The sequence below is a fragment of the Hemicordylus capensis genome, chromosome 2, assembly GCF_027244095.1.
Source record: "Hemicordylus capensis ecotype Gifberg chromosome 2, rHemCap1.1.pri, whole genome shotgun sequence".
In the NCBI taxonomy this organism is placed as follows: Eukaryota; Metazoa; Chordata; class Lepidosauria; order Squamata; family Cordylidae; genus Hemicordylus; species Hemicordylus capensis.
Window position 1 is genome coordinate 323,442,092 of NC_069658.1, and position 23,840 is coordinate 323,465,931.

Here is a 23,840-nt window from a genome sequence, read left to right on the forward strand (position 1 = left end):
TGCTCTAAAGCCAGTCTGAAATGGTTCTAGATAATCAGTTCCCTCCAAAACTGCCTGGAGCTGTTTAGCCACCACTCTGTCAATCACCTTGCCCAACTAAGGGAGATTGAAGACCGGCCTATAACTATCCATCACTGAAGGATCTAGGGAAGGCTTCTTAATAAGCGATCTAATCATTGCCTCCTTCAAACAAGGAGGCATCCTATCCTCCTTCAGTGATGAGTTAATGATAGTAACTAGGCCATCTCCAACAATTTCCCTGCTAGATAGAAGCAGCCAAGTTGGGCAAGGATCCAGACAACAAGTGGTAGGACGCACCGCCTCAAGCAGCTTGTCTACATCTTCAGGCATCACAGATTGAAACTGATCCAATCTAATACTGCAGAAACAGTGGAGTCCAAGTCGGCCCGAATATAGGAGATTTTTGTCCTCAAAGGACCCATTAAAAGCATTACAGTTAAACATAGTCTCCGGGGACTAGATCAAATTGAAAGGAGCCTGAATCATACTCCTCGCAACCCAGAACAACACTGCTGAAAGCCAACTTTAAATATCTGTTCTGCAGCTGAGGTGAGTTTTCGGTGAGCTGTACTAAAGAAAGTTCTGTAACTCCTCATCCCGAGACCAACCTGATTTGGGGGAGAGCTCACTAATTGCCCACATTGTGAAGGATACCGGATCACCATTAAGATAAACAAGTTGTTCACCTGTAATTTTTGATCTTTTGGTGATCCAGTATCATTCACAAGACCCACCCAGCCTTCCCACTTTTCGGATGTACCTATTACACTTACCTGTTTTGTTTCATGAAGTTCTTTCTGCACAGCGGCCATTCAGGAACTGAGCTGGAAAGTACTCTGCTGCCGAAGATACCGAGTGTGCTCTGTGTGCAAAGAACGGAGCTTCAGAGCACTATAAGGATCTTGAAATCCTCCTACGCAGGTGCAAAGCCCACGTTGTGAATAATACCGGATCATCAAAGGTTACAAGTGAGCAACCTGTTTATTAATTAGCTCCATCCACTTGCTGTGCTTCAGATAACAGGGCAATGAATGCCAAGCATGGTGAAGCATGGATAGGATCTTCTTTATTCTTTTATTGCATACTTGAGTGATTCATTCGTTTTAACTCCAGAGCATTTTAAACAGAAGAAAAAGTGATGGAAGTCTTCTATTAAATACAATACTGAATTCTATATATTTTTTTTTTAAAAACTGGTTCATTGTTGAGGTCCTGGTTTGATCTTCTTTAAGGCATCCTTCATCCTTTCTGTGTTAATCTTTATGCAATATCAAATTTATGCAAAGGTGACACAACATAAATTCCTCTTTCAGCCTCCATGGTGATACCTTCGTTCCTCTGGACTTCCTAGCTGAAAATTAACAATGTAAAATATGTAGTAAACTGTGCTGGGCTTATTGCTGGGTACTTTATATGAATTAATACAGTGCAGCACTATTAGGTTTTGACATTATTAAGAGGGTTATGAGAGAATGAGATCTCTGTTGTGTCTTTGTTCTTTATAGAAGTGGCGTGGTTGCTGCTTTCCTACGGCTCCAATGTGCACTGTTTAGGTGATGTTAAAATGAGGGAGATTACACATGAGGGCTGACAGTCTGATTACCCTCTGAGTGATGAGTGTGTAATGCTGGTGTGGGACATAGTCAACTTGTTAGCCCCTCCTATGAGATTGTTCTTTCTGGACCAAGCCTGTGATGGATCCACAGGAGAGCAACAGCCATGCCATTCCTATAATGCAAAAACTGGCCCCTCTTCCCTTTTAGACAAATTTGTGTTATGCTTGAAGAGGTGAATAATGAAATGAAAATGCTTTCTTTTTTTATTAGGCATCAGCATCATCCTTGGAGTTGCTGAAGGTGAATTTTTCATTCACGATGCAGAGATCCAGAAATCAGCCCTTCAGATCATCATTAACTGTGTGTGTGGCCCAGACAATCGCATCTCCAGCATTGGCAAATTCATCTCTGGCACCCCTCGACGGAAGCTCCCACAAGCAGTCCGGAGCAGTGAGCACACCCTGGCCAAGATGTGGGATGTGGTGCAGTCCAACAATGGCATCAAAGTGCTGTTATCGCTGCTGTCTGTAAAAATGCCCATCACGGATGCAGACCAGATCCGAGCCTTGGCCTGCAAAGCCTTGGTTGGGTTGTCGCGTAGCAGTACAGTTCGGCAAATCATCAGCAAACTGCCCCTCTTCAGCAGCTGCCAGATCCAGCAGCTGATGAAGGAACCTGTGCTTCAGGACAAGCGCAGTGAGCATGTGAAATTCTGCAAGTATGCGGCTGAGCTGATTGAGCGTGTCTCAGGAAAACCTTTGCTGATGGGCACAGACGTCTCTCTGGCACGGCTGCAGAAAGCGGATGTGGTGGCTCAGTCAAGGATTTCGTTTCCCGAGAAGGAGCTGCTCCTCCTGATCAGGAACCATCTTATCTCAAAAGGGCTAGGAGAAACAGCCACCATCCTAACGAAGGAGGCAGATCTGCCCATGACAGCAGCATCTCATTCCTCTGCCTTCACTCCTCTTGCTGCCACTGCCTCTCCTGTGTCTCTGCCTCGTACCCCTCGTATAGCAAACGGCATTTCAGCCCGGTTGACTAGCCATCCTTCTGTAGGCCCCAGTGCTGCTTCTGTCCATGCCCAGCCCAAACAGACTGCCTCCCAGAGCTCACTTGCACTCCCAGGCCCGTCTCAGGCCAGCAGCTCGCCTGTGATTGGCAGGATTAGCTTCATCCGAGAGAGGCCATCTCCCTGCAATGGCAGGAAAATCAGAGTGCTGCGGCAAAAATCAGACCATGGCGCCTACAGCCAGAGCCCAGCTATCAAAAAACAGCTGGACCGGCACCTCCCTTCCCCTCCCACGCTGGACAGTATAATCACAGAATACCTTAGGGAGCAGCATGCTCGCTGCAAAAACCCTGTGGCCACTTGCCCCCCTTTCTCTCTTTTTACACCCCACCAGTGTCCTGAACCAAAACAGAGGCGCCAAGCGCCAACTAACTTTACCTCGCGGCTGACCCGCAGGGCAGCTTTTCCAAAGTATGGCGGGGTGGATGGTGGATGCTTTGATAGACACCTTATATTCAGCAGGTAAGGAAGATGGTTTTTCTGAATTCCTATGGTCCTTTTTGCCAACCCATCTTAAAAAAAAGCTGGTACGCAAGTGGACTCAGGTACCCATCTGCAGTTTGAACAAAACCTATGATTTCATGGTGACTGCTAGGAAAACTTTCATATGTCGTTCCTCATTTTTTCCTCTACTGATAGCTATCTTCAGCATCTTCCATGTTTGAAGCATTGTTTGGAAACTTATCTCCTATTAAGAAGAAAGCTGAAACTAAGACATATATCCTAGCAAGCTCTCAGAACAGTTTTCAATCTCCATCTATGTTTCGTCTTTGCTTACACTCACTTAGTTCACACTCTCTCACTCAGTTGCTCTTTCATTTCCCAGGTTCCGTCCAATTTCTGTGTTCCGGGAAGCAAATGAAGATGAAAGTGGTTTTACATGTTGTGCGTTCTCTGCACGAGAACGATTCCTGATGCTCGGCACCTGCACAGGACAGCTGAAACTCTACAATGTTTTCAGTGGGCAGGAGGAGGCCAGCTATGATTGCCACAACTCTGCCATCACACACCTTGAGACATCCAGGGTAAGGAAAGCATCCAGAATATTAATATGGCACCATGGGTTCCTTTTCAGGTGTTTCTGAATGCCACAGAGTTTTTGTTACACTCCCTAAGAAGAAGCAGAGTTCGCCTAGGAACGAGGAGAAAATCTGGACTAAAACAAAATAGAACCTCTCCTCTTTATATACCAGCCATGCTTAATGTTCCCCTCTACTTATGATGGATTTGTTCATTATTTTACATCCAGTTAAATGAGATAGTAGCATAACAACACAGCACAATCCTATCCATGTTTGCTTGAAAACAATTCCTGCTGATTTCAGTGGGACGTTCTCCATTGTGAGTGTGTATAGGGTTGCATCTTTAGGCCAGATGTTTTGGTTTGCGTTTATTGTAATTGAACAATATACGTCTGTTTTTCCCAACTTTTTGATGCCAGGGACTGGATGGCTGCTTTCAGATACTGATGTTAATCAGCTGACTGTGCTTCCAAGGACCATCACTGGTCTACACACTGGTGATTGAGAAACACTGGTATAAGTGGCTTCCTTGCTCATTGCTTTCTTTAGTTTGACACAAGTCTCCAGATTTCCAATATGTATCGCTATATTCTATAAGTAATACTAGGTGATCCGCACAGAGCCTGTGGCATCCCCCCCAGGTCGCTCATGCCCCCCCAGCTCGCTTGCGCCCCCCCGACGGTGGCTGTGGCAGGCGGGCACTAACAACGGGCTCCCTGCCACCCAACCGCTTTCCGCAGCGCCCTCAAGCTCCCGGGCGCGTTTTGAGGTGGTGGACTGCCCCCCGCCCCCCTCTGCTGAATTCCCTGGCCGAATTCCCTGGCCCTCCACAGACTCCGTCCCCAGTCCCCAAACTACCTGCTTCACGACCCCAGCCGGCAAACTCCCTGACTTTCTGAAGCAGCCACCTGCACTCCTCTCCGGCTGCTGCCTTCTCACTTTCCGAACTCTCACGCACTGTCAGCCTATCACCTCCCCCCTCCTCTGCCAGCCAATCGCCTCCTTTCCTCCCCCCACTCTGTCAGCCAATCGCCTCCTTTCTCCCACCTCCCTATGAATGGCTCATCTTAAAGAAATAAGTATATAGATATATAGATATTGTGGGAAAGGGACCAACTGCAACTTGTTAACTTACTCAGCATGGTTAACTCCTAAGGGTAGCAGAAGAAAGATGAATTGGGAATGTGCATAGATAAAGAATAATCTGTATTTTGGAAAGGGTTGTATTGCAGAAGAATGTGTAATGTGTGTTTATCAGTGGGGGAAAGATATGGAAGGAAACCTTTTTTGAGATGAAAGTTTAAGTGCAAGATGAAAAACAAGTCTGGTTATAAGAATCCATCCCTCTTTGCAAGTCCATAGGGACTTCTCATCTTCTGTATCTTCTAATCATAGTTAACTGGTCTAATGATGCATTTTTTAACGCATAGTTACCAAAGTTCTAATCTGATCATTGTAGAAACCTCACCCTCCCTTGCCACTTCAAATTATTTTGAAGCTTTGCTCAGGATAGTTGATTTGTAATGGCTGCTTCACCCAATAATTCCATGCTAATTGTATTTATCTGCATAATAACATTAGGTTAGCAGCATTATGTCTTGTCTGTCAAAAATGTTGTGTTGTGGCACAGTTAACTTATGGATAGCTTTCCTTCTTCCCAAAACAAAATGGCAGGGTGTATTCTCTAGGGGTGTGCACGGAACCACCACACTGCGATCCGGCACTGGGGTGGGGGGTCGCTTTAAGAGCGGCGGGAGGGTTTACTTACCCCTCCCGCCGCTTTCTGCTGTGGCGCCGTAAATTGTAGAGTAATTGGGGCGGCAGGATATCTCCCTGCCACCCCTTCCCCACTGTGGCTCTGCAAAACTCCCAGTCACTGATGTGCACGCGCACAAAGCATTACTGGGAGCTTTGCAGAGCCGCAGCGGGGAAGGGGCGGCTGGGAGGTATCCTGCCGCCCCAATTACTCTGAAGATTACGGGCGCCAGAGCGGGAAAGCGGCGGGAGGGGTAAGTAAACCCTCCCACCGCTCTTAAAGCGACCCCCCACCCCCAATCCGAACCACCCAGGTCTGGACCGGTCCGGAGGCCTTTTCAATGGCCTCCGGACCGGTCCAGGCCCATCCCTAGTATTCTCCTAATATGCGGTTCATATCTATAACAGTAATGCATGTTTGCTTTTCTGTGCTGTTTCCCTTAAACCACAGGATGGTTCCTTATTATTGACATCTGCGACATGGAGTCAGCCTCTCTCTGCATTGTGGAGGATGAAGTCTGTCTTTGAAATCAAGTGCGTACATCCTTTACTGTCTTGTCAATACCCCGAATGGATGAGGCCATTAAAAATACAATCTTTAAAAAGGATATAACTTCATGGACATAGAGAAATGTATTTATGCTCGATCTGCTGATGATAAAAATTCCCTGGCAGCTGGGTAGTTATTTTGGCAGGGAAAGGGGCAACTTGTCCTCTTAGCTCAGAAACTAGTACTCTTCACTTTATAATGTGTTAAAAGATGTACCTTAAAGGTACACAGGATGACTGTTGAGAGAAAAACCCTCTGCTTTGATGTTTTGCTGTTTGTTCAATATTTGGTTCTCTTGTGTAGGCATTCCTTCACAGATGACCACTATGTGGAGTTCAGCAAGCACTCTCAGGACAGGGTCATTGGCACAAAGGGAGACATAGCCCATGTAAGTATCACTTGTGGCATCTCTGAATGTGGAATGAAATATGTTTGATGTGGATATGTTAAGACTGCTTGTTTGCAAGCTGCTTTGGGGGCAGAGCTTCAAAACATCATGTAGACAGGACTGCTCAACTTCGGCCCTCCCGCAGATGTTGGCCTACAACTCCCATAATCCCTGGCTATTGACCACTGTGGCTAGGGATTATGCAGGCTGTAGTCCAAAAACAGCTGGGGGGCCTAAATTAAGCAGGCCTGATGTAGAGGATAAGGTTAATACTGAAACAATTTGACAGATTGAAATTCTGGACTCAGACATTGTATATAATGGAAAGAAGAGTGATGGGGAATAAATGGGGGCTGCGGGAAGTGGCAGGGAGAAGGAATGACTCTGGAATTACTCAAGAGAAGTCTAGCCATGAGAGCAGTAATGACAGCAAGGGAGTTGTGTGACGCTGTGCAAAGGGATCAGTTGATGGAACAAGCTTCATAGGACTGAACTGGATGACTTTTGATTACTGGCTCATCAGTGTCAAATGGCTTAAGGTGTTCTCATTAAGGTCCAACTTTTCTTGTTCCCTGGTTATGTATTGCGCCTAACCTACATTCATTATGCGGTATATTTTCTGGGATCTTCCCCACAATTCATTCTCCTGGGAATTACTTGGTTATAGATCACTAACTGCTTCTTAACTAGCTGAAGTAAATACATTTTTGAAGGCTTTAATGAGAGAATCTGTAGAATTAATTTTCTTTTATGATGGCTGCAATTCAGGGTAAATGAAGCTGAATCAGTAACTTGTATAGAATTTTTCGCTCAGTATAAAATCTTGTTTCCCCATTCAGAAGAGTTAGATGCAAACTGAAGGTGGCAGTCAGAAAGAATTTGAATAGGTTTATGATTTGATACAACATTTGTTTTCACAAAATGTCACTGACATTAGCTCTCTCTAACTTTCCTTGCCCTTTTGTTAATTTCCATATGTATTTGCATTTAAACAAAGCATCTATCTATGTTGCCTTGCTGTTTCTTCTGCTAGCCTTCGAGGGAAATCTGATCTTCACTTGTGATCTGGTTATTTGTGAAGCAATAGGCTAAAGACATTTATTCTTAGCTTCAGCGTAAGATCCAAAGGGAAATCAGAATTTCAGGGATAGTCTAAATGAAATTAGTCTGAGAAAAGGTTAAAAGACACAAAGTCAGATTTCTGAGCGAGTAATTGGTTTGCTTCCCAATAAGGTATCTATATGAGAATATTTTAAGAGGAAATACATCTGTGAAAAGCTTTTAAGAGTACTAACTATTCATTTTGTGACCCTTTCTCCACTGTGTGTCCGATGGAAACTCTTTATTACATAAACCCAATATCACTGATATCAGTTTAAAGCCATTTTCTGGAACAGGTCACAACAACCTGGGGCATCCCAGCACATGTTTCAACACAGTAGGCTTAAGCTCTTGATCAGTTCGTGAACATGAAGAGTATTTCCTGGAAATTAGTGGAAATTTCTGTGTGCTAGATAAACAGCCATGAATTTGTACCTCACACTAACTACACTACTCCAGAAGCATCTTGCTTGATCAGTTTTGAGTGCCTCTAAGACTTCAGTTTCCACAAAATTCACTTGTGAAAGATCCTCCTTGATTGTCTAATATAAAGTTTGCAGAAGTTAAGAGAAATATTTCCTGCATTAGAAGCAGAATGTGCAAATGGCAATATCACAATGCTAGAATTTATTTAGCATTAGCAGTGTGTTTTGTGTTTTACGAAGCAGAGAAGCATCATGGCCTTGTTCCACAGACTGCTAAGTCACAGTGTGCTTATAAAACAACTTAGTATGGCCAGTCATTTAACAGGGGAGATTATAATGATCTCTGCTAACATTATTATGCTTCAGCCTTTCTTGAAGAGGATTGTATAAGTTTAGAGAAAATAGTGGCTAGGGAAGAAAGAGCGATATTTTAACCATGTGGGATTTTTGCCATTTGTCTTTGACAGTTTGGGGTTTCAGGAAGAGGCTGCCTCTGTTGAGAATCTGAAAATATGCTCCTAAACATAGCTTTTTAAAAAGAGAAGAAGTTAAGCTAAAAAATTACCTGCTCATTAATAAATTGGCAAACAAGCATGCCTAACACTTGTTACTCAGTAGCCTTCTTACTTAGAATGAATGTCACACAGTAATGTGCATTTGAGGTTTCTCTACCACAGTAGCGTCTGTAAAGATTTCTAGTTGTCAGAACATGAAATGTATGAACTGCTAAGGAGGCTGTTCTTCCTTGAGTACAGATGGGCAAACTGGATTATCGTCCACAATAAATTATTTGGAAATTACTGTATATACTTGTTTCTTTGCAGATACTAACATTCTGCAGATGTTGACTGACCTTTCCCCCTCCCCCCCTTTTTAATTTTGAAGATCTATGATATTCAGACTGGCAACAAGCTTTTGACTCTGTTTAACCCAGACCTTGCCAACAACTACAAGAAGAACTGTGCCACCTTTAACCCTACAGATGACCTTGTCTTAAACGATGGTGTCCTTTGGGATGTCCGCTCTGCACAGGCTATACACAAGTTTGACAAATTCAACATGACCATCAGTGGCGTGTTTCATCCAAATGGGCTGGAAGTCATAGTCAACACTGAAATTGTATCCTTTTTGTCTCAACCGTGACTTTAAAAGTTAGATATGAAGTGATGAGTAGATAATTGCAGTGTCTGGGATAACATAAGGGTCCCAGGCCATGCAAAAATTTAAAGGTTAGATCAGAACCTTGGTCTGGAAGCAAGCAGGTTAACAGTGGAACTGGCACAGCACAGTTTGAATATGTGCTCTCCTCCCAACACCTGTTAGGTGAAGTTCTTTGAGAGTGTCGTGAAGTGTGTGATCCAGTTGACACAGTATACCTGGACTTCCAAAAAGCTTTCAACAAAGTTCCTCATTAAAGACTCCTGAGGAAACTTAGCAGTCATGGGATAAGTTGATGAGTACATGTGTGGATTGCTAACTGGTTGAAAGAAAGGAAACAGAAGGTAGGTATAAATGGAGAGTTTTCACAATGGAGGGAGGTAAGAAGTGGGGTCCCCCAGGGATCTGTACTGGGACTGGTGCATTTTAATTCATTCATCAATGATCTAGAAGTAGGGGTAAGCAGCGAGGTAGCCAGATTTGCAGATGATACCAAACTCTTTCGGGTAGTGAAATCCAAAATGGATTGTGAGGAGCTCCAAAAGGATCTCTCCAAATTGGGGGAGTGGGCAACAAAGTGGCAAATGCAGTTCAGTGTTGGTAAGTGTAAAGTGATGCACATTGGGACGAAGAACCCCAACTTCAAGTATATGCTGATGGGATCTGAGCTGTCAGTGACTGACTAGGAGAGTGACCTTGGGGTCGTGGTGGACAGCTCGTTGAAAGTGTTGACTCAGTGTGCGGCAGCTGTAAAAAAAAAAAAAGACCAATTCCATGCTAGGGATCATTAGGAAGGGGATTGAAAATAAAACGGCTAATATTCTAATGCCCTTATACAAAACGATGGTGTGGCCACACCTGGAATACTGCATACAATCCTGGTCACCACATCTAAAAAAGGACATGGTAGAACTGGAAAAGGTGCAGAAGAGGGCAACCAAGATGATCAAGGGCCTAGAGCACCTTTCTTATGAGGCAAGGCTACAACACCTGGGGCTTTTTAGTTTAGAAAAAAGATGACTGCGGGGAGACATGGTAGAGGTCTATAAAATCATGCATGGAGTGGAGAAAATGGATAGAAATTCTTCTCCCTCTCCCATAACACTAGAACCAGGTGTCATCCCATGAAATTGATTGCCAGGAAATCTAGGACCAACAAACAGAAGTACTTTTTCACACAACGCATAATCAACTTGTGGAATTCTCTGCCACAAGATGTGGTGACAGCGAACAACCTGGATGGCTTTAAGAAGGGTGTGGATAACTTTATGTAGGACAGGTCTATCATCGGCTACTAGTTAGAGTAGGATGCCTCTAAGTACCAGTTGCAGGGAATAACAGCAGGAGAGAGGGTGTGCCCTCAACTCCTGCCTGTAGGCTTCCAGCAGCATCTGGTGGGCCAGTGTGTGAAACAGGATGCTGGACTAGATGGATCTTGGGCCTGATCCAGCAGGACTGTTCTTATGTTCCTGCGTTCTGTACCAGCTGAAACGTCTAAAGAGTTTCGGGAGATAATTGCCACATTCATTTTTGTAACAGCTACCAATAGTACGTTTGGCATTATTAATATCCTGATTACCATTGTAATAATTGCGGGAGTAGACAATTGTATGGAATCTTCCATTAACGCCTTCTCCAGTGGGACCTGCGGACTTTCCACTTGCTACACACAGTGCCAGCCTTGGACCAGTGCCGTGTAGTTTTCAACCATACTGGAACAGTTATGTATGGAGGTAAGGTGCCTGTTGGTAGCACTGATAGTATCATAGTTATTTCAATTGTCTTTTGTATTGGAACTTGGCAGTGACATCTGGGCCACGCCTTTCCTTTCTCCTTATGTGTATGGGAGAGAACAAAGCAAAATTTTGATGGCCAAAATGACTTGCTGTGGTTCATGAAGGAAGGGTTCCCAGCTTGGTTTTATGCTAGCAGCAGCAAAGTCCCCATGTAGAGTTCAGACAAGTGGGTATACGGGAAACAGCCCTTGCTTGGCTGCCATACAGAAACAGAGAGTGGCAGCTGTCTGTTGTGAGAGATGTTTGTTTGCTGCTTCTTTCTGCATTTTCTACTTTCACCCTGTTTTGTTCCGATTTCATAGTGTTACATTACTTTCATGCTCCCCCACACAACTCAGTTTTCCCTCAAGCAACACCACTCTAGACAGAATCTACCCATAACTATTCATCATATCCTGAGATGAAATACTAAAACCTTGTTATGACTGATATTGATATTAATATTCTGAATATGGACCTCTGCTTGCCTGTGTGTGTATTACGAGTAACCTGCCACATATAAACATCTCAGTTTCAGTGCTGCATGCCCTCTTTTACTGTGCCACCTTGCCCTGTTTTTATAACAGAGGCAACTGTCTACTGATGCATCTTGTTCTCTTTGATCCAGCTATGTTACAGGCTGATGATGAAGATGACCTGCTAGAGGAGAGGATGCGGAGCCCCTTTGGGTCGTCTTTTAGAACATTCAACGCAACAGACTACAAACCAATTGGTAAAGACTGCGGTTGCTTATATCTGAAATTATATATGGCAGATATATTTGTATGTTGTTGTAGTTTAGTCTACTGAAATTATTTAATTATAAGGAAATACTTGCAGATCTCATTACAACTTACCTTGAGAACTCAGGTTTGGCTCAGCATCATCTTCAAAGGCTTCTTGTTAGGATAACAGTAAAACTTGAAGTATCTTCTGTACTGGCACGTGTTGACTGCAGACTGCTGTTGATTCTAGTTTGTTCTCTTCTAGCCACTATTGATGTGAAAAGGAACATCTTTGACCTGTGTACGGACTCAAAAGATTATTATTTGGCAGTTATAGAGGTAAATGTGACTATTGAATGAAGAGAAATGGAAGTATAAGGCATTTTATGTGACTTACCCTTCTCAAATGAGTGAAACTGTTGTTCACTTGTAAAATTTACATATGTAACAGGGATGGAGACCATTGGGCAGATGGTTCTGATGCACATAAGTAATGATAGCATATTTGGCTATCATTTAAAAAAAAAAAAAAGCTTAAAAGCTAACCCACTATGTTGGGTGTGTGTGGCGGGGTTCCTTTTGCAGAACCAAGGAAGCATGGATTCCATGAACATGGATACAGTTTGCAGGCTCTATGAAGTGGGCAGGCAGCGCCTGGCAGAAGACGAGGAGGATGAGGAGGAAGACCAGGTGAGAAGTGTAATGTCACTTGGGCGATGGCTTTTAAGTCAGTGTCATGTTTGTGTGCTTGTTCTTAGTTAAAGTGGCACACACAAACTACTTTTGAACTGAGTTTTGGTGAGTGAGTGCTTGAGATCTTGTCATAAAAGCTAGAGATCTTTCCCACAATAATGGTGTCTTCCCCCTGACTTTAACTATTAATCTATATAGATATGAGACGGATTAATCATAAAATCTCTAAACTAGGCAACCTAACCAATAATTTTGTTCTGGGTGTGAATGAGAAAAGAGACATTTTCTTGTGTTGGTTATAGATTTCCATGGCATACATCAGTGTACAGTGGTCCCTCTACTTACGAAATTAATCCGTTCCGAATGCACATTTGTAAGTCGAAAAGTTCGTAAGTTGAAAAGCGGTTTCCCATAGGAATGCATTGGGAACGGATTAATGCGTTCCGGAGCCTAGAAAAAAGACCCAGACCCCCAGTAAGGCTTGCAAACTGCACAGGAACATTTCTTTTCAAGAATAAACAGGCAGGCAAGTCAAGGAAACCGCATGTAAAATTCGTAAGTCGAGGAAACCCCATCTAAAAATTTGTAAGTTGAAAAAACCGCATCTAAAACCGGATCTAAAACTGCCGTTTGTAACTCGAAAAATACTCATGTCGAGTAGTTCGTAAGTCGAGGGACCACTGTATGTGCTTCTGGCAATATAGTGTCAATTTGGTAGTGACTTGATCCTTGCTTACTATGGAGAAGAATATGCACCTACTTACAAATTCTACAGTTTCCTTATGTTTTAGTGTTTGGCTGAGCTCAGTGTTTCACACTCTTTCTGTTGCTGTCTACAGTATTGGAAAACTATTTCCAGGAAAACTATTTCCACTATCTCTTAGGTGCCTACAGTACAGCTGTACTCGACTACTATTTAAGCTTGTTAAATGTATGTTGGCGCCAGATTTTGTGCCAAGTGAGATTAATTTTGTAGTCTAGGTATTATAAGATCTGTAGCTGAATTGTTCTTGCCTGTATCTCATAGTAGAAATACCACCAGTGCTTACAGTAAAAAAAAGAAAAGAAAAAAAGTTAAAGCTGCTATCATGGCAAAAAAATGGTGGCAGCAGATTATAGGGTTGAAACCTGTTGGCTTTCTGGGTTATTTTAGAATAACTGTTTTGCATGGTGTTCAGGTTGTGTTTTATATTAGATTGTGTGCAACATATTCTATTGGGCTTTGTGTCACTAAATCATTTAATTGGGGCAGAGGGGTGGGGGGAGAGGGAGGAATTTTACTGGGAAAAATCAAATCTTGTTTTTTCCCCTTGCCTGTCAACACACAATGCATTTTTGTACGTGCCCATTGTAACACATGCCCACAATGCTGCTTTTCAGGCTTGAGATAAAAAAATAATTGTCTTTGCTTGACATCATCATAAAATAATTTCTTCTGTATTGTTTTCGGAAGCTGCTGTTGCACAAGGAGTAGAGAGAAGAGCTTTAAGCTAATGCTGCAAATACAAGCTCTATTGAAGGGTCTAGTGGTTCTTATCATTGGTTCCTCAGTCAAGTCTTAGTACCTGTCATCTTACCTATCCATCTGCTTGTTACAGGAAGAATATGCAAAACACTCTGAGAGATGCACTGAGTAGTCAAGCCTAGAAAGGGGCGGGGTGTGTGTGTGCATTTCAGCTTCCCAGATGTGTAGAAGCCTCTGACTTTTACAGCAGTAGGGCAAGGACCATGGAGTGCTGGAGAGTTTGAACCAAAAATACAAATTGATCAAAATGTTTATGTATGTGATGGGAACAGTAGTAAATTTTGTTCCCCTTAGGCTTCAGTGAACATAGCCTATCAAAGGAACTATTGTAATTTCAATCTCACATGTTGGCTATTCCTTACTTCTGCTGTGTAATATTCTTCAGGTCTAGTTAAACTAAATTTTTGTTTCGGCAATTTAGTTAAACTAAAAAATTTTGTTTCTACATCTCAACAGTTGTATCAGATATTAGTTGTTGTTCCTGCATTTTGCTAGCAGTGTTTCTCTTTTCTAAACTGGGGACCACACAGGGCTAAGAGACCAAAAACAAAGAAACCCTCCATGTCAGACCAATGCATAAAAAGTCTGAAGAATACAATGGACTATATATATCTTATTAAACCTCTCTGTAGGACTCTCTAGAGAGAATGCCTAGATAAACCATCATGAAGAATGGCTTTTTTCAAGTGCCAGTGTAGAGAGAGTGCTTCTCTAGGGCATGCCTTGCTAAAGCTTCACCTATGACTGGTTTTGCTCTGTAGAGCAACTGGACATGGTGAAGAGTCCGAACACTGCAAAACAAAGATGCTGTGGAGCACGTCTCCCACCCCGCCACACACAGTGGTTTTGGACTATGCCATGGGTGCTAGACTTGCTAGCCTTTAGCTCACCTCTGGACTAGCAGAAATGCACCGTGGGGATCATTGCTTCCTTTCTGTCTCTTGAAAAGACCCGCACCTTCAAGCACCCTTTATCTTTCCCCATCAGTTGGCTTTGGGTGAATGATTACGACTTATTTTCTGTAGGGCCCCACAGTTGGGAGAACTGAATGGTGTTCTGTCTCATTGTTAGGCATAGGATTTCCCCATCGTGGTTTGTCCACTGTCCATAGTAGACGAGGTGAAGGAGACTGTGGTGATCAAGCATAGTTCAAGCTGCTCTTGCCTGTCAGCCCTGCTCAACTTGTACAATGTAGTGACTTCACAGGGTAAGGTAGAAAGGGCCTACTGGCAAAAGGGGATGTTTGATTTGGCTTATCCCAGTTTTGTCCAGAAGTCGCTTCTGCACAGTAAAACATTGTCATGCCTTAAGGCTTCGTGGGCTGAGGTAGTAATAGGAATAAAATGCCTCACCAATGTTGCCTATCCTGCTCACTTTCTATAGCAGCCAGTATTTTGTAAAGGATGGTGTTTGGCCCCATCTCTTGTAAACCGGGAAGTGAACGATTAATTATAAATTTGGATCTTGTTCAGGTTCAATAGTCTTTTGATTCAGACTCTAACTTTAAAAAGAGGTTCAGTAACCAACTTAGGCACTTTGAAGTGACTGAGATACACTTTATACAGAATAATGTCAAACTCTTTTTATGATGCCTACCATATTTAGATGAAAATTTAATTTAAGAAAAGACATTTTAAAAATTGTGTTTTGAACTTAAAAGTTTTGGAAGCCAAATACATATAATAGGATTTTTAAAGAGTAACTTACAATTATATTATTGATATTTTGAACCAGTTACCACTTTGTATTTAGCGGTTTGGTTCCAGTTCAGAGCAATCAAGATATTTTATATTTTGGTTACACTGAAAATAATCATACTGGTTCAGATTTGATTCAACTCCATGGTTATAAATATTATTTAGGTCTTTTCATTAGGTAGAATGGAAAGAAGCTAATCCTAAATTGCATTGCAGATACAAATATTTGAGCAACTTGGTATGGAAAACTGCAGGTTAGTCTAAGTTCCGTTTTAGGATAGGGATCAGGTGGTCATCCTTGCTCCCATATAACAGGCTGTTGCCCATAAACATGTTCAATGCACAGTCATAAAAGACTGTCTCAGTTCACTGATATAGATATCCTTGGAGCAGTTAGTATACTGTGTTAAATATATCATATTTGGCTTTTATTAGGTCCCTTGTACTCGGAATTGTTTAGCTGTGAAGATGCTTGTCACCTGTCAGGGAATGTTTTTCTCGAAAATGAAGACTTTGTTTGAACACTTGATCCTTGTCCTTTTTGAAAAGAAGTCTGTATAACACCTTCAAAAGTTGTACATTTATTATACAGGACTACCTCAGTATTCGTGAGGTTTCCGTACTCCACAATTACAGACAATACAGAGTTACTAAGTCTATGGGATCATGGGGGTTAGGTTCCCAGAGATGCAAAAAATTGTGTTTAAAACAGAGAAAAACCTGTCAAAAATAGTGAAATAAAGTGCCCTACCCTTGTTCAGTGGGCCTCCAGTGATTCAATAGTGCCCCCCAGAAGTCCAAATTCTTTTAAAAAAAATTTTTTTTTAAAGAGCCACAAAATGGTTCTGTTTGACAAAATGGCATCTGGAAATGACTTCCGAGGTCATTTCCAGCTGTTTCCAAACCGTGGATACGTGAACTGAACCCCTTTTAATGCTCCCCCCCCCACGTATGCCAAGGTTGCATGTCAACTACCTGACCACAGATATGCAAAATTGCGGATGCTGGATCTGTATGTAGCGATCAGAGTTCTTCTAATCAATGAAGCATTAAGGCCAGACTAATTAATCTCAGAGGCCCAGCTCTTTATGGCTTACTTTGTGTCGCTCTGTAATTCATGAAATTCACAGCTTTTGTGTTTAAACTCTACAGATTTACCATGTAGCAAACTCTTGTTATGAAGGCACAACCAATGCATTTAAGATAAGTTGAAATTAATTGTACAGTCTTTAAATATAACTGTTGCCCCTGATTTATTACTTGTGCTTTTCATAGCATTTTAAAGATAAACACTTGACATTAAAGCAACCTTGTCTAATGCACAAAGTCAAGGCAGTGGGCCAGTTCATTCCTAACACAGAGCCAGATTCAGTCTCTAGTTTAGATCCTGGCTTATTTCAGAACTCTAGTTAGAATAAGCCAGACTTAACATGCAATCCTCTCTTGTTCCTAACCAGAACTGTAAGCAGAACTCTTCCAATTCTTGTGCTGGCAGGAAAGAGGAGAGCACATGCTCCTGAGGCTCAGGATCACTGTGTGAACCCAGGATACAGTATCATCTCTGTGTTAGCCCAGTATTTTGTTATGTACTGAACCCCAACAGAATCTATGTGAAATGTAATTTATGGGAGGTATTGACATATTTGTAGTTACTGTAGATAAGTGGTTACTGTTTAGCTGGCTAAAGCTGTAGAATGGCAATAACTTGTGTTTTATTTCTTCACTCCAATTTGGCATCTTTGACAAATTGTTTGCTGTGTTACGTGTATTCCGTGTATCCATATCTTCTGGGTCTGCACAGAAGCCTATGGTAAGAACCTTGCCTTCCGTGTGCAAATATGCTTAGTCAGAGTTTTGTATCATGTCTTGGATGATCCATGAGGAGTTTGCAGCTACATGAAAATGGAACCTTAAAGGTAAACACAAGTATAAATGAGTCTGTTATAGAGTCCAAAGTAGAGTAACACCTTATTAGGACCAACTAAAATATCACAAAGTAGGCAACAAGCTTGTTTACAACTTTGTGATATTCTAATTGGTCCTTATAAGATATTGCTCTGCTCTGCTTTTGGTGCTCTTGTCTAACATTTTTATTTATTTATTTACTTATTTAGCACTTATATCCCACTCTTCCTCCGAGGAGCTCAGAGCAGTGTACATGGTTATTTTTATCCTCATAACAACCCTGTGAGGTAGGTTAGGCTGAGAGATAGATGACTGGCCCTGAGTCTCTCAGTGAGTTTCATGCTTGAATGGGGATTCAAACTCGGGTCTTCCCAGTCCTAGTCCAACACTCTAACCACTACGCTATGCGTTGCAGCCTACTATGTTTTACTACAGTTTAGGACTCTTGTATCTTTAGTCTGTGCTAGAAAGATGGACAAAACAAAACCTCAGAGTATGGAAGGGATTTGGGGTAAGAGTGGGATAAAAATACACAGAAGTAACAAGTTTATTGCCTAGTATTGGAAAAACAGTTGCACAGAGGGAGCAGTTAAAGATTTGGCAAAACCGGTTGAGCCAAAGGGAACACTTTCAGAAGGGATATAATGAAGTTAGAAATGTGACAATCAGTAGAAACTCATTTTCCACAGCCCGAGGAGGTCATCCTCAAAGTAGTCTGGGTTGTGGACTGAGCATGCTCCAAGACAGGACCAATAAGAGAACTGAAGGTGTGGCTAGCCCCGAGCGTGGGAAGCAACCCAGCCCCAGTTCCAGTTTTGTCTTCGCCCCAACAACAGGTTGGTGCCGTTGCTCCTGCAACCTTTGCTCTTTGAGCTTGTTGGCTAGCCTTTTTCATTTTCTTCTTCTTCTTCTCACCTTTCAGCATTGTGCAAGGGTGGGAAAGAAGTTGTGTTCTATTCTAAATTTTTTATCCAAATTGTTTTCCCCCCTTGGTATTCAGCTGTTTGGGCTTCCTTTTACTTTCGTTTTTGCCCAGTCCATTTTGCCATGGAGTGCGCTCATGTGGGTGTGTCTTTAGAGGGTTCCTTGTCAGAAGGGCCCCTCTCTGACCATCGGGATAGGTCCAACCCTGCAGTCGCCTTGACTGTCGGGCAGATGGACCCTCCTGCCCCCCGCCCCCCACAGAACACTGCGCCCAACCCCAGCCAGCTGTTCCAGCCTCGGGCTCCAAACTGCCCAAGAAGGACCACAAGAAGGCGAAAAAGGAGAAGCACTAAGGAGGCAGAGAGCAGAGCCGCTTCATCCTCTAAAACATGCTTGGTGCCCGCCTCTGCAGTCCACCTGAGCGAGTGGCTGCTCATACAAGCAGTCTGTGAGGCACGCGAACCTCATCGCCTCCCAGATGCGCACACTGAGGATGCCGAGCAGCTGCTGGGCCAGGACACTCGGCTCCATCCTCCATCTTTGATCCCTCTTTTTCGCTCGCCGGAGGAGGTGATCTTGCTGCAAGTCTCGCCGCTTAGCCCTCCTCCTCACCAGGCTCCGGTACTGGAGACAGAGCTGGATAACACAGAGCCCCTGCCCGCGTTCCCAGTTGGGGTGCTACTGCTAACCTGGCCCCTCCTCTTCAAAAAGCACCCTCTCCGAAGCGCCCTGTTCATCAGCGCCTGCCCTCTATCCCATCTGCTTCCCCCATCCACAGAGCACCCCCTCTGGCCAGGCCTTACCTACCATGCCATCCAGGGCCCTTCCTCCTTCCAGGGTGGTCCCCACTGATGCTCGCCCACTGTCAGAGGAACATCGCAACCCTGCCTCAGACCGTGAGGAAGGATTGAGTGGAAATGAGGACGGTGCATCCATCTCAGAGAAGGAGGAAGGAGAACTCTCTGGTGAGAATACTGCTCACCCGCTGCCATCTTCATCCTGCCTCTTTTCATCCTCAGATTTTGAGGTTATGTTATCTAAGACTAGGCGTGCTATAAATGATGTGTATCTGTTTCTTTTCCTCCTTTGTTCAAGGATGTTATGCTAGCAGAATGGGCATCTCCCGCCTCATCCAAGGTCCCTGAGCCAATCCCTAAAAAGCACTACAACCTATCACCAGAAGTAATCTCCCTCCTGGCGGTGCCTATGGTGGGGCAATTGGTGTCCACCTCAGTGGTAGTTAAGGAAGGGGACGAACAACACAGATCTCCAGAGGATCGACATGCTTCTCCGTAAGAACCATGCGGCTTCTACCACAGTCATCAAAGCAGCAACCACTAATTCCATTTTTGCCAGGGCATCCATGCTTTGGGTTAAGGAATTGGCTGCCCTGGTCCCTCCCGAACTCACTAAAGTGCGCCAGGGGTTAAACAAATTGGCCAAAGCTACAGCTTTGAAGGTGGACTCTAGCTTGGATTGTATCCAGCAGGCAGCTCGTGCTATGGCCTCTGGGGTTGCAGTCCATCGTTCCCTTTGGTTGAAGCATTGGAATGTGGATTCCCAGTCTAGGCTTAACCTTTCAGCTAACCCCTTTACAGGTACGCAGCTCTTTGGTGAAGTGTTGGACCCGATTTCTTGAGACCAAGGACAAGAAAAAAGCCTTGTCTTCCACTCGTAAGGATTTTCGACGGCCCTTTCGAGCCGGTACTCAGTCCTTTCAACCGTTCAGAGGTTCCCAAAGACACACCTCGCCCAGAGACACCCAAGGCTTCTCTTGTCACCCCACCTGGAGCAACCAGTGGCAACAGCGTGGTGGTGGACCAGCTAGAGGACGATCATCCCGATCCTTTCCTCCAGTAACCTCTCCGCTAGAAAGCAATGACTACCCCTCTGTTGGGGGAAGGCTCCTTGCCTTCTCCCCAGAGTGGGAAGCCACAACTCAGGACCATTGGGTCTTGTCCACTGTTTCCCTTGGACTTCCACCTTAGACTTCCTGGCACAACCTCCGGACCAGGTCATCATCTCTCCCAGATCCTCTTGGCCAAACATCGGCAAATGTGTCTTGCCATTCAACACCTCCTTCAGATCAATGCCGTCAAACCCGTACCATCGACTGACTTATGGCACAGCGTTCTCCCCTGCCTTTTAAAGGCTTCGCTTAATTGATTGTCCTGCCTCTGGAGCGTGTGGTTGAGGATTACCCACGTGAGATGTCCTCAACACTGGCAGCCAGAAGAAGCCTTCATGGTGAGTGACCAATGCTCCTTTCTACCCTAGGACTTCCTGGTCTCTGTCAACCTATCTGAGGTGTATATCCATGTACCCATCCTCCCTTTTCAGCGTCGATTTCTCAGGTTTTGCTACAACAGATACCACTATCAATACAGACCCCTTCCCTTTGGTCTGTCCTCGGCCCCAAGGGTATTCACCAAGATCATGGTGGCTCTGGTCACCAGCCTCCGGAGGAGCGGGATCCACATATAATCGCACCTGGATGACTTGCTGTATCTGAGCATCCTCGTTTTCCCTAGCCCAGAAATCAGTATAGCACACCGTTGCAGACTGTTCAGGATCTGGGGGCCATCTTCGACACTCGTCCATCTCTCTGCCACCAGAACGCCCTCATCCGTCCTCTTTTACAGGCGACATCGGCGGACTTGATGGTGCTGGCCCAGCTGCTCGGGTCGATGATCTCCTGCCTCGAGTGCACTCCCTGCGCATGCTGGCTCTCCCAGTGGTTCCTCCTCCCCTTTCAGGAGGACATTATGGCCTATGTCCACAAGGAGGTCTGTTTACCATCGAAGGTCCGCCAGTCCCTGCAGTAGTGGTTGTCATCCACCATGTTGAAAGGTCTCCCCCTCTCACTACTCCGGCTTGGGTGCTGATAACCACAGACACCAGCCTTTTGGGCTGGGGAGCTCACTGCAATGGCCAGTATGCACAGGGCATCTGGATGCCTCAGGAAACAACACATAATATCAACTGGCTGGAGCTCTGGGCCATTCGCTTGGCTCTTCTCCATTTCCTTCCAATGATCCACTGTGCTGACGTCCTAGTCCACATGGACAATGTGACCGCCAGGTCACATATCAACCGCTGGGGGCCACACAATCTCGAATCCTCATGGCAGAGACCGACAGAATCTTCTTATGGGCAGAGCAATACCTCACATCCATAGTGGTGGAACATCTTCAGGGCATGGCGAATACCCGGGTCGATTGTCTCAGCCGCCAGACAATAGACCAGGCGGAATGGTCTCTTCACCGAGAAGTCTTTCTCCAAGTGGTACATCGATTCGGTCAACCAGTGGTGGACCTCTTTGCTTCTCCGCTCAGTCATCTCCTCCCTAGGTTCTTCTCTCACTTCCTCTCACCTCGTGCGGAAGCGACGGATGCCTTGGCTTCACCATGGCCGCCAGGCCTCCTGTATGTCTTTCTTCCCACCGCAGTGATCGGCTGTCTTATTCGAAAGATTTGCACCGAAAGAGCAGAGCTCATCATGATAGCACCATCTGGTCTCGGAGGCCGTGGTTCTGCAAATCTCCTCCAACTCTCGGTCGCCCAGCCATGGCACCTGCCCTCTTGGCGGGACCTTCTAGCTCAAGGTCCCCTCCTGCACTCACAGCCGCAGTGGCTCCAGCTAGCCTCCTGGAAATTGAGTGTGCACTATTAGCTCAGAAAGGCTATTCACCTTCAGTCCTGGAAACCATTCTGGCTTCCAGGAGGCCTTCTACAAACTGCATTTACCAAACCTCATGGGCGGCCTTTTCCAGGTGGGTGCGCAGGAAACCTATCTCCCCTTTGTCGGCGGGCATTCCCAAGGTCCTTTCCTTCCTCTGGTCTAGTCTCGACATGGGTCTCCGACCCAGCACCTTGAAGCGCCAGACATCGGCCCCCTCTTTAGTTTAGCACCTCCACTTGGGGTCTTCATTAGAACTCCATCCCCATCTTCGCAGATTCCTTAGAGGAGCGTCCAATTTGGCTCCTCCTGCTGTCCATAGATCTTAATAAAGTTCTCAATGCCCTCACAAGGGCTCCCTTCAAACCTCTGTCAGAGATTGATCTCCGTCATTTCTCGCTCAAGGTCCTCTTCTTGGTGGCCATCACTTCTGCTTGCAGAATGTCGGAACTGGGAGCCCTGTCAGCACAGAAGGAATTCTGCATGTTCCAATCCGATGCTGTCATTCTGAAGCTAGACCTTACCTTCCTTCCTAAAATCGATTCTTCCTTTCACTGGTCGCAAGACATTGTTCTTCCCTCCTTCTGCCCTTCCCTGATCCATCCTAGAAAAATTGTGGCACTCGCTGGACGTGCAGCGTGTCCTCCGTATCTACTTACGTAGAACTAGGCCATTTAGGTGTTCAGATTCTCTATTCTTATCCTTCTAGCAGATCCCCCTAGGAACTAAGGTCTCCAAGGCCACAATCTCCTAGTAGATAAAAAGCCTGTATTTCCATAGCTTATGAGTCCCTCAGTCTCCAGCCACCTTCGGGCATTACTGCACAATCGACCCGGAGTGCGGCCACATCCACTGCCTTCGCGGCTAGTGCGCCCTTGCTTGAGAAACCAGACTACTTTGAGGATGACCTCCTCAGGCTGTGGAAAAAGAAACATGGGACTTACTGTGAAGGGTTCTTTTTCACAGCCAAGGAGGTCATCTGGCCCACCCTAGGATGCTCGTTTCCCTTTTCTATACGTTTGGTTCGTTTGGTCCAGGGTGGCGTGTTCTTCTGGGTGGAGGAGACTTCTAGGGTTGTTTAGCTTAGTAGGCTTTTTTGTACTTTCCTGCCTGTTCTATGCTGAACTAATCCTTTCTGTTCTATGAGAGCATGTCAGTCCCGGAACTGGGGCTGGGTCGCCTGCCACGCTTGGGGCTAGTCATGCCTTCAGTTCTCTTATTGGTCCTGTCTTGGAGCATGCTCAGTCCACAACCCAGACTACTTTGAGGATGACCTCCTTGGCTGTGAAAAAGAACCCTTCACAGTAAGTCCAATGTTTCTTTCTCTCCTTTGATTTAAGGGACCAAGATATGTAAATTTTATATAGATATATACATGCACATGCATAGATTAAAAAATAAGAACTAGGGAAGGCTGAGGTTTTTTGGGAGGCGGCTGTGGATGGAGAATACTACTACCACTGATGCAACCAGTGGACCAGTTGATGTGCCCCTCACTGTGTATGACCTACACACAAACAGAGAGCCTGTTGCAATCCATAATTGCAGAACCTGGATTCAAGAAAGGGAAGTAAACTAATGCTCAGCCATTGGTCAGCACAAAAATGGACTGGGACTTAAAGTTGTTGTTGTTAAATTTATATACCGCCTTTCGTTAAAGTAATCCCAAGGCGGTTTACAGCAAAAAAAAATTAACACAAGATGGCAAAAGTTAAATACATTTATAATTTTTCAGTCTAGTACATTCACATTACTATGCAATAAATGCAGTGAGAAATGGGAATCAAAATATTTTTCTAATTCTAGAGGCTGATGACTGATTTCTAATACATGTTTGTGCTTTGCTTTAACTTTTTTTTAAAAAAATCTATAA

General features: G+C 44.5%; 1 protein-coding gene across 2 annotated transcripts in view; it reads left to right on the forward strand.

Moving 5' to 3' along the window:
* Positions 1 to 23,840, forward strand: part of DCAF1 (DDB1 and CUL4 associated factor 1) — a 92,715-nt gene that overhangs the window by 50,258 nt on the left and 18,617 nt on the right. The window contains exons 14-23 of one of the 2 annotated variants that reach the window (XM_053291112.1): positions 1,848 to 3,108; positions 3,473 to 3,671; positions 5,875 to 5,957; positions 6,277 to 6,361; positions 8,773 to 9,006; positions 10,685 to 10,778; positions 11,449 to 11,553; positions 11,811 to 11,884; positions 12,131 to 12,235; positions 16,613 to 17,257. In XM_053291112.1, the coding sequence (XP_053147087.1) occupies positions 1,848 to 3,108; positions 3,473 to 3,671; positions 5,875 to 5,957; positions 6,277 to 6,361; positions 8,773 to 9,006; positions 10,685 to 10,778; positions 11,449 to 11,553; positions 11,811 to 11,884; positions 12,131 to 12,235; positions 16,613 to 16,672 (2,300 nt within the window). In that variant the 3' untranslated portion in view covers positions 16,673 to 17,257. Of the gene's footprint in view, positions 1 to 1,847; positions 3,109 to 3,472; positions 3,672 to 5,874; positions 5,958 to 6,276; positions 6,362 to 8,772; positions 9,007 to 10,684; positions 10,779 to 11,448; positions 11,554 to 11,810; positions 11,885 to 12,130; positions 12,236 to 16,612; positions 17,258 to 23,840 lie in introns of those variants that run through there. The other variant, XM_053291111.1, reaches the window with a different exon arrangement.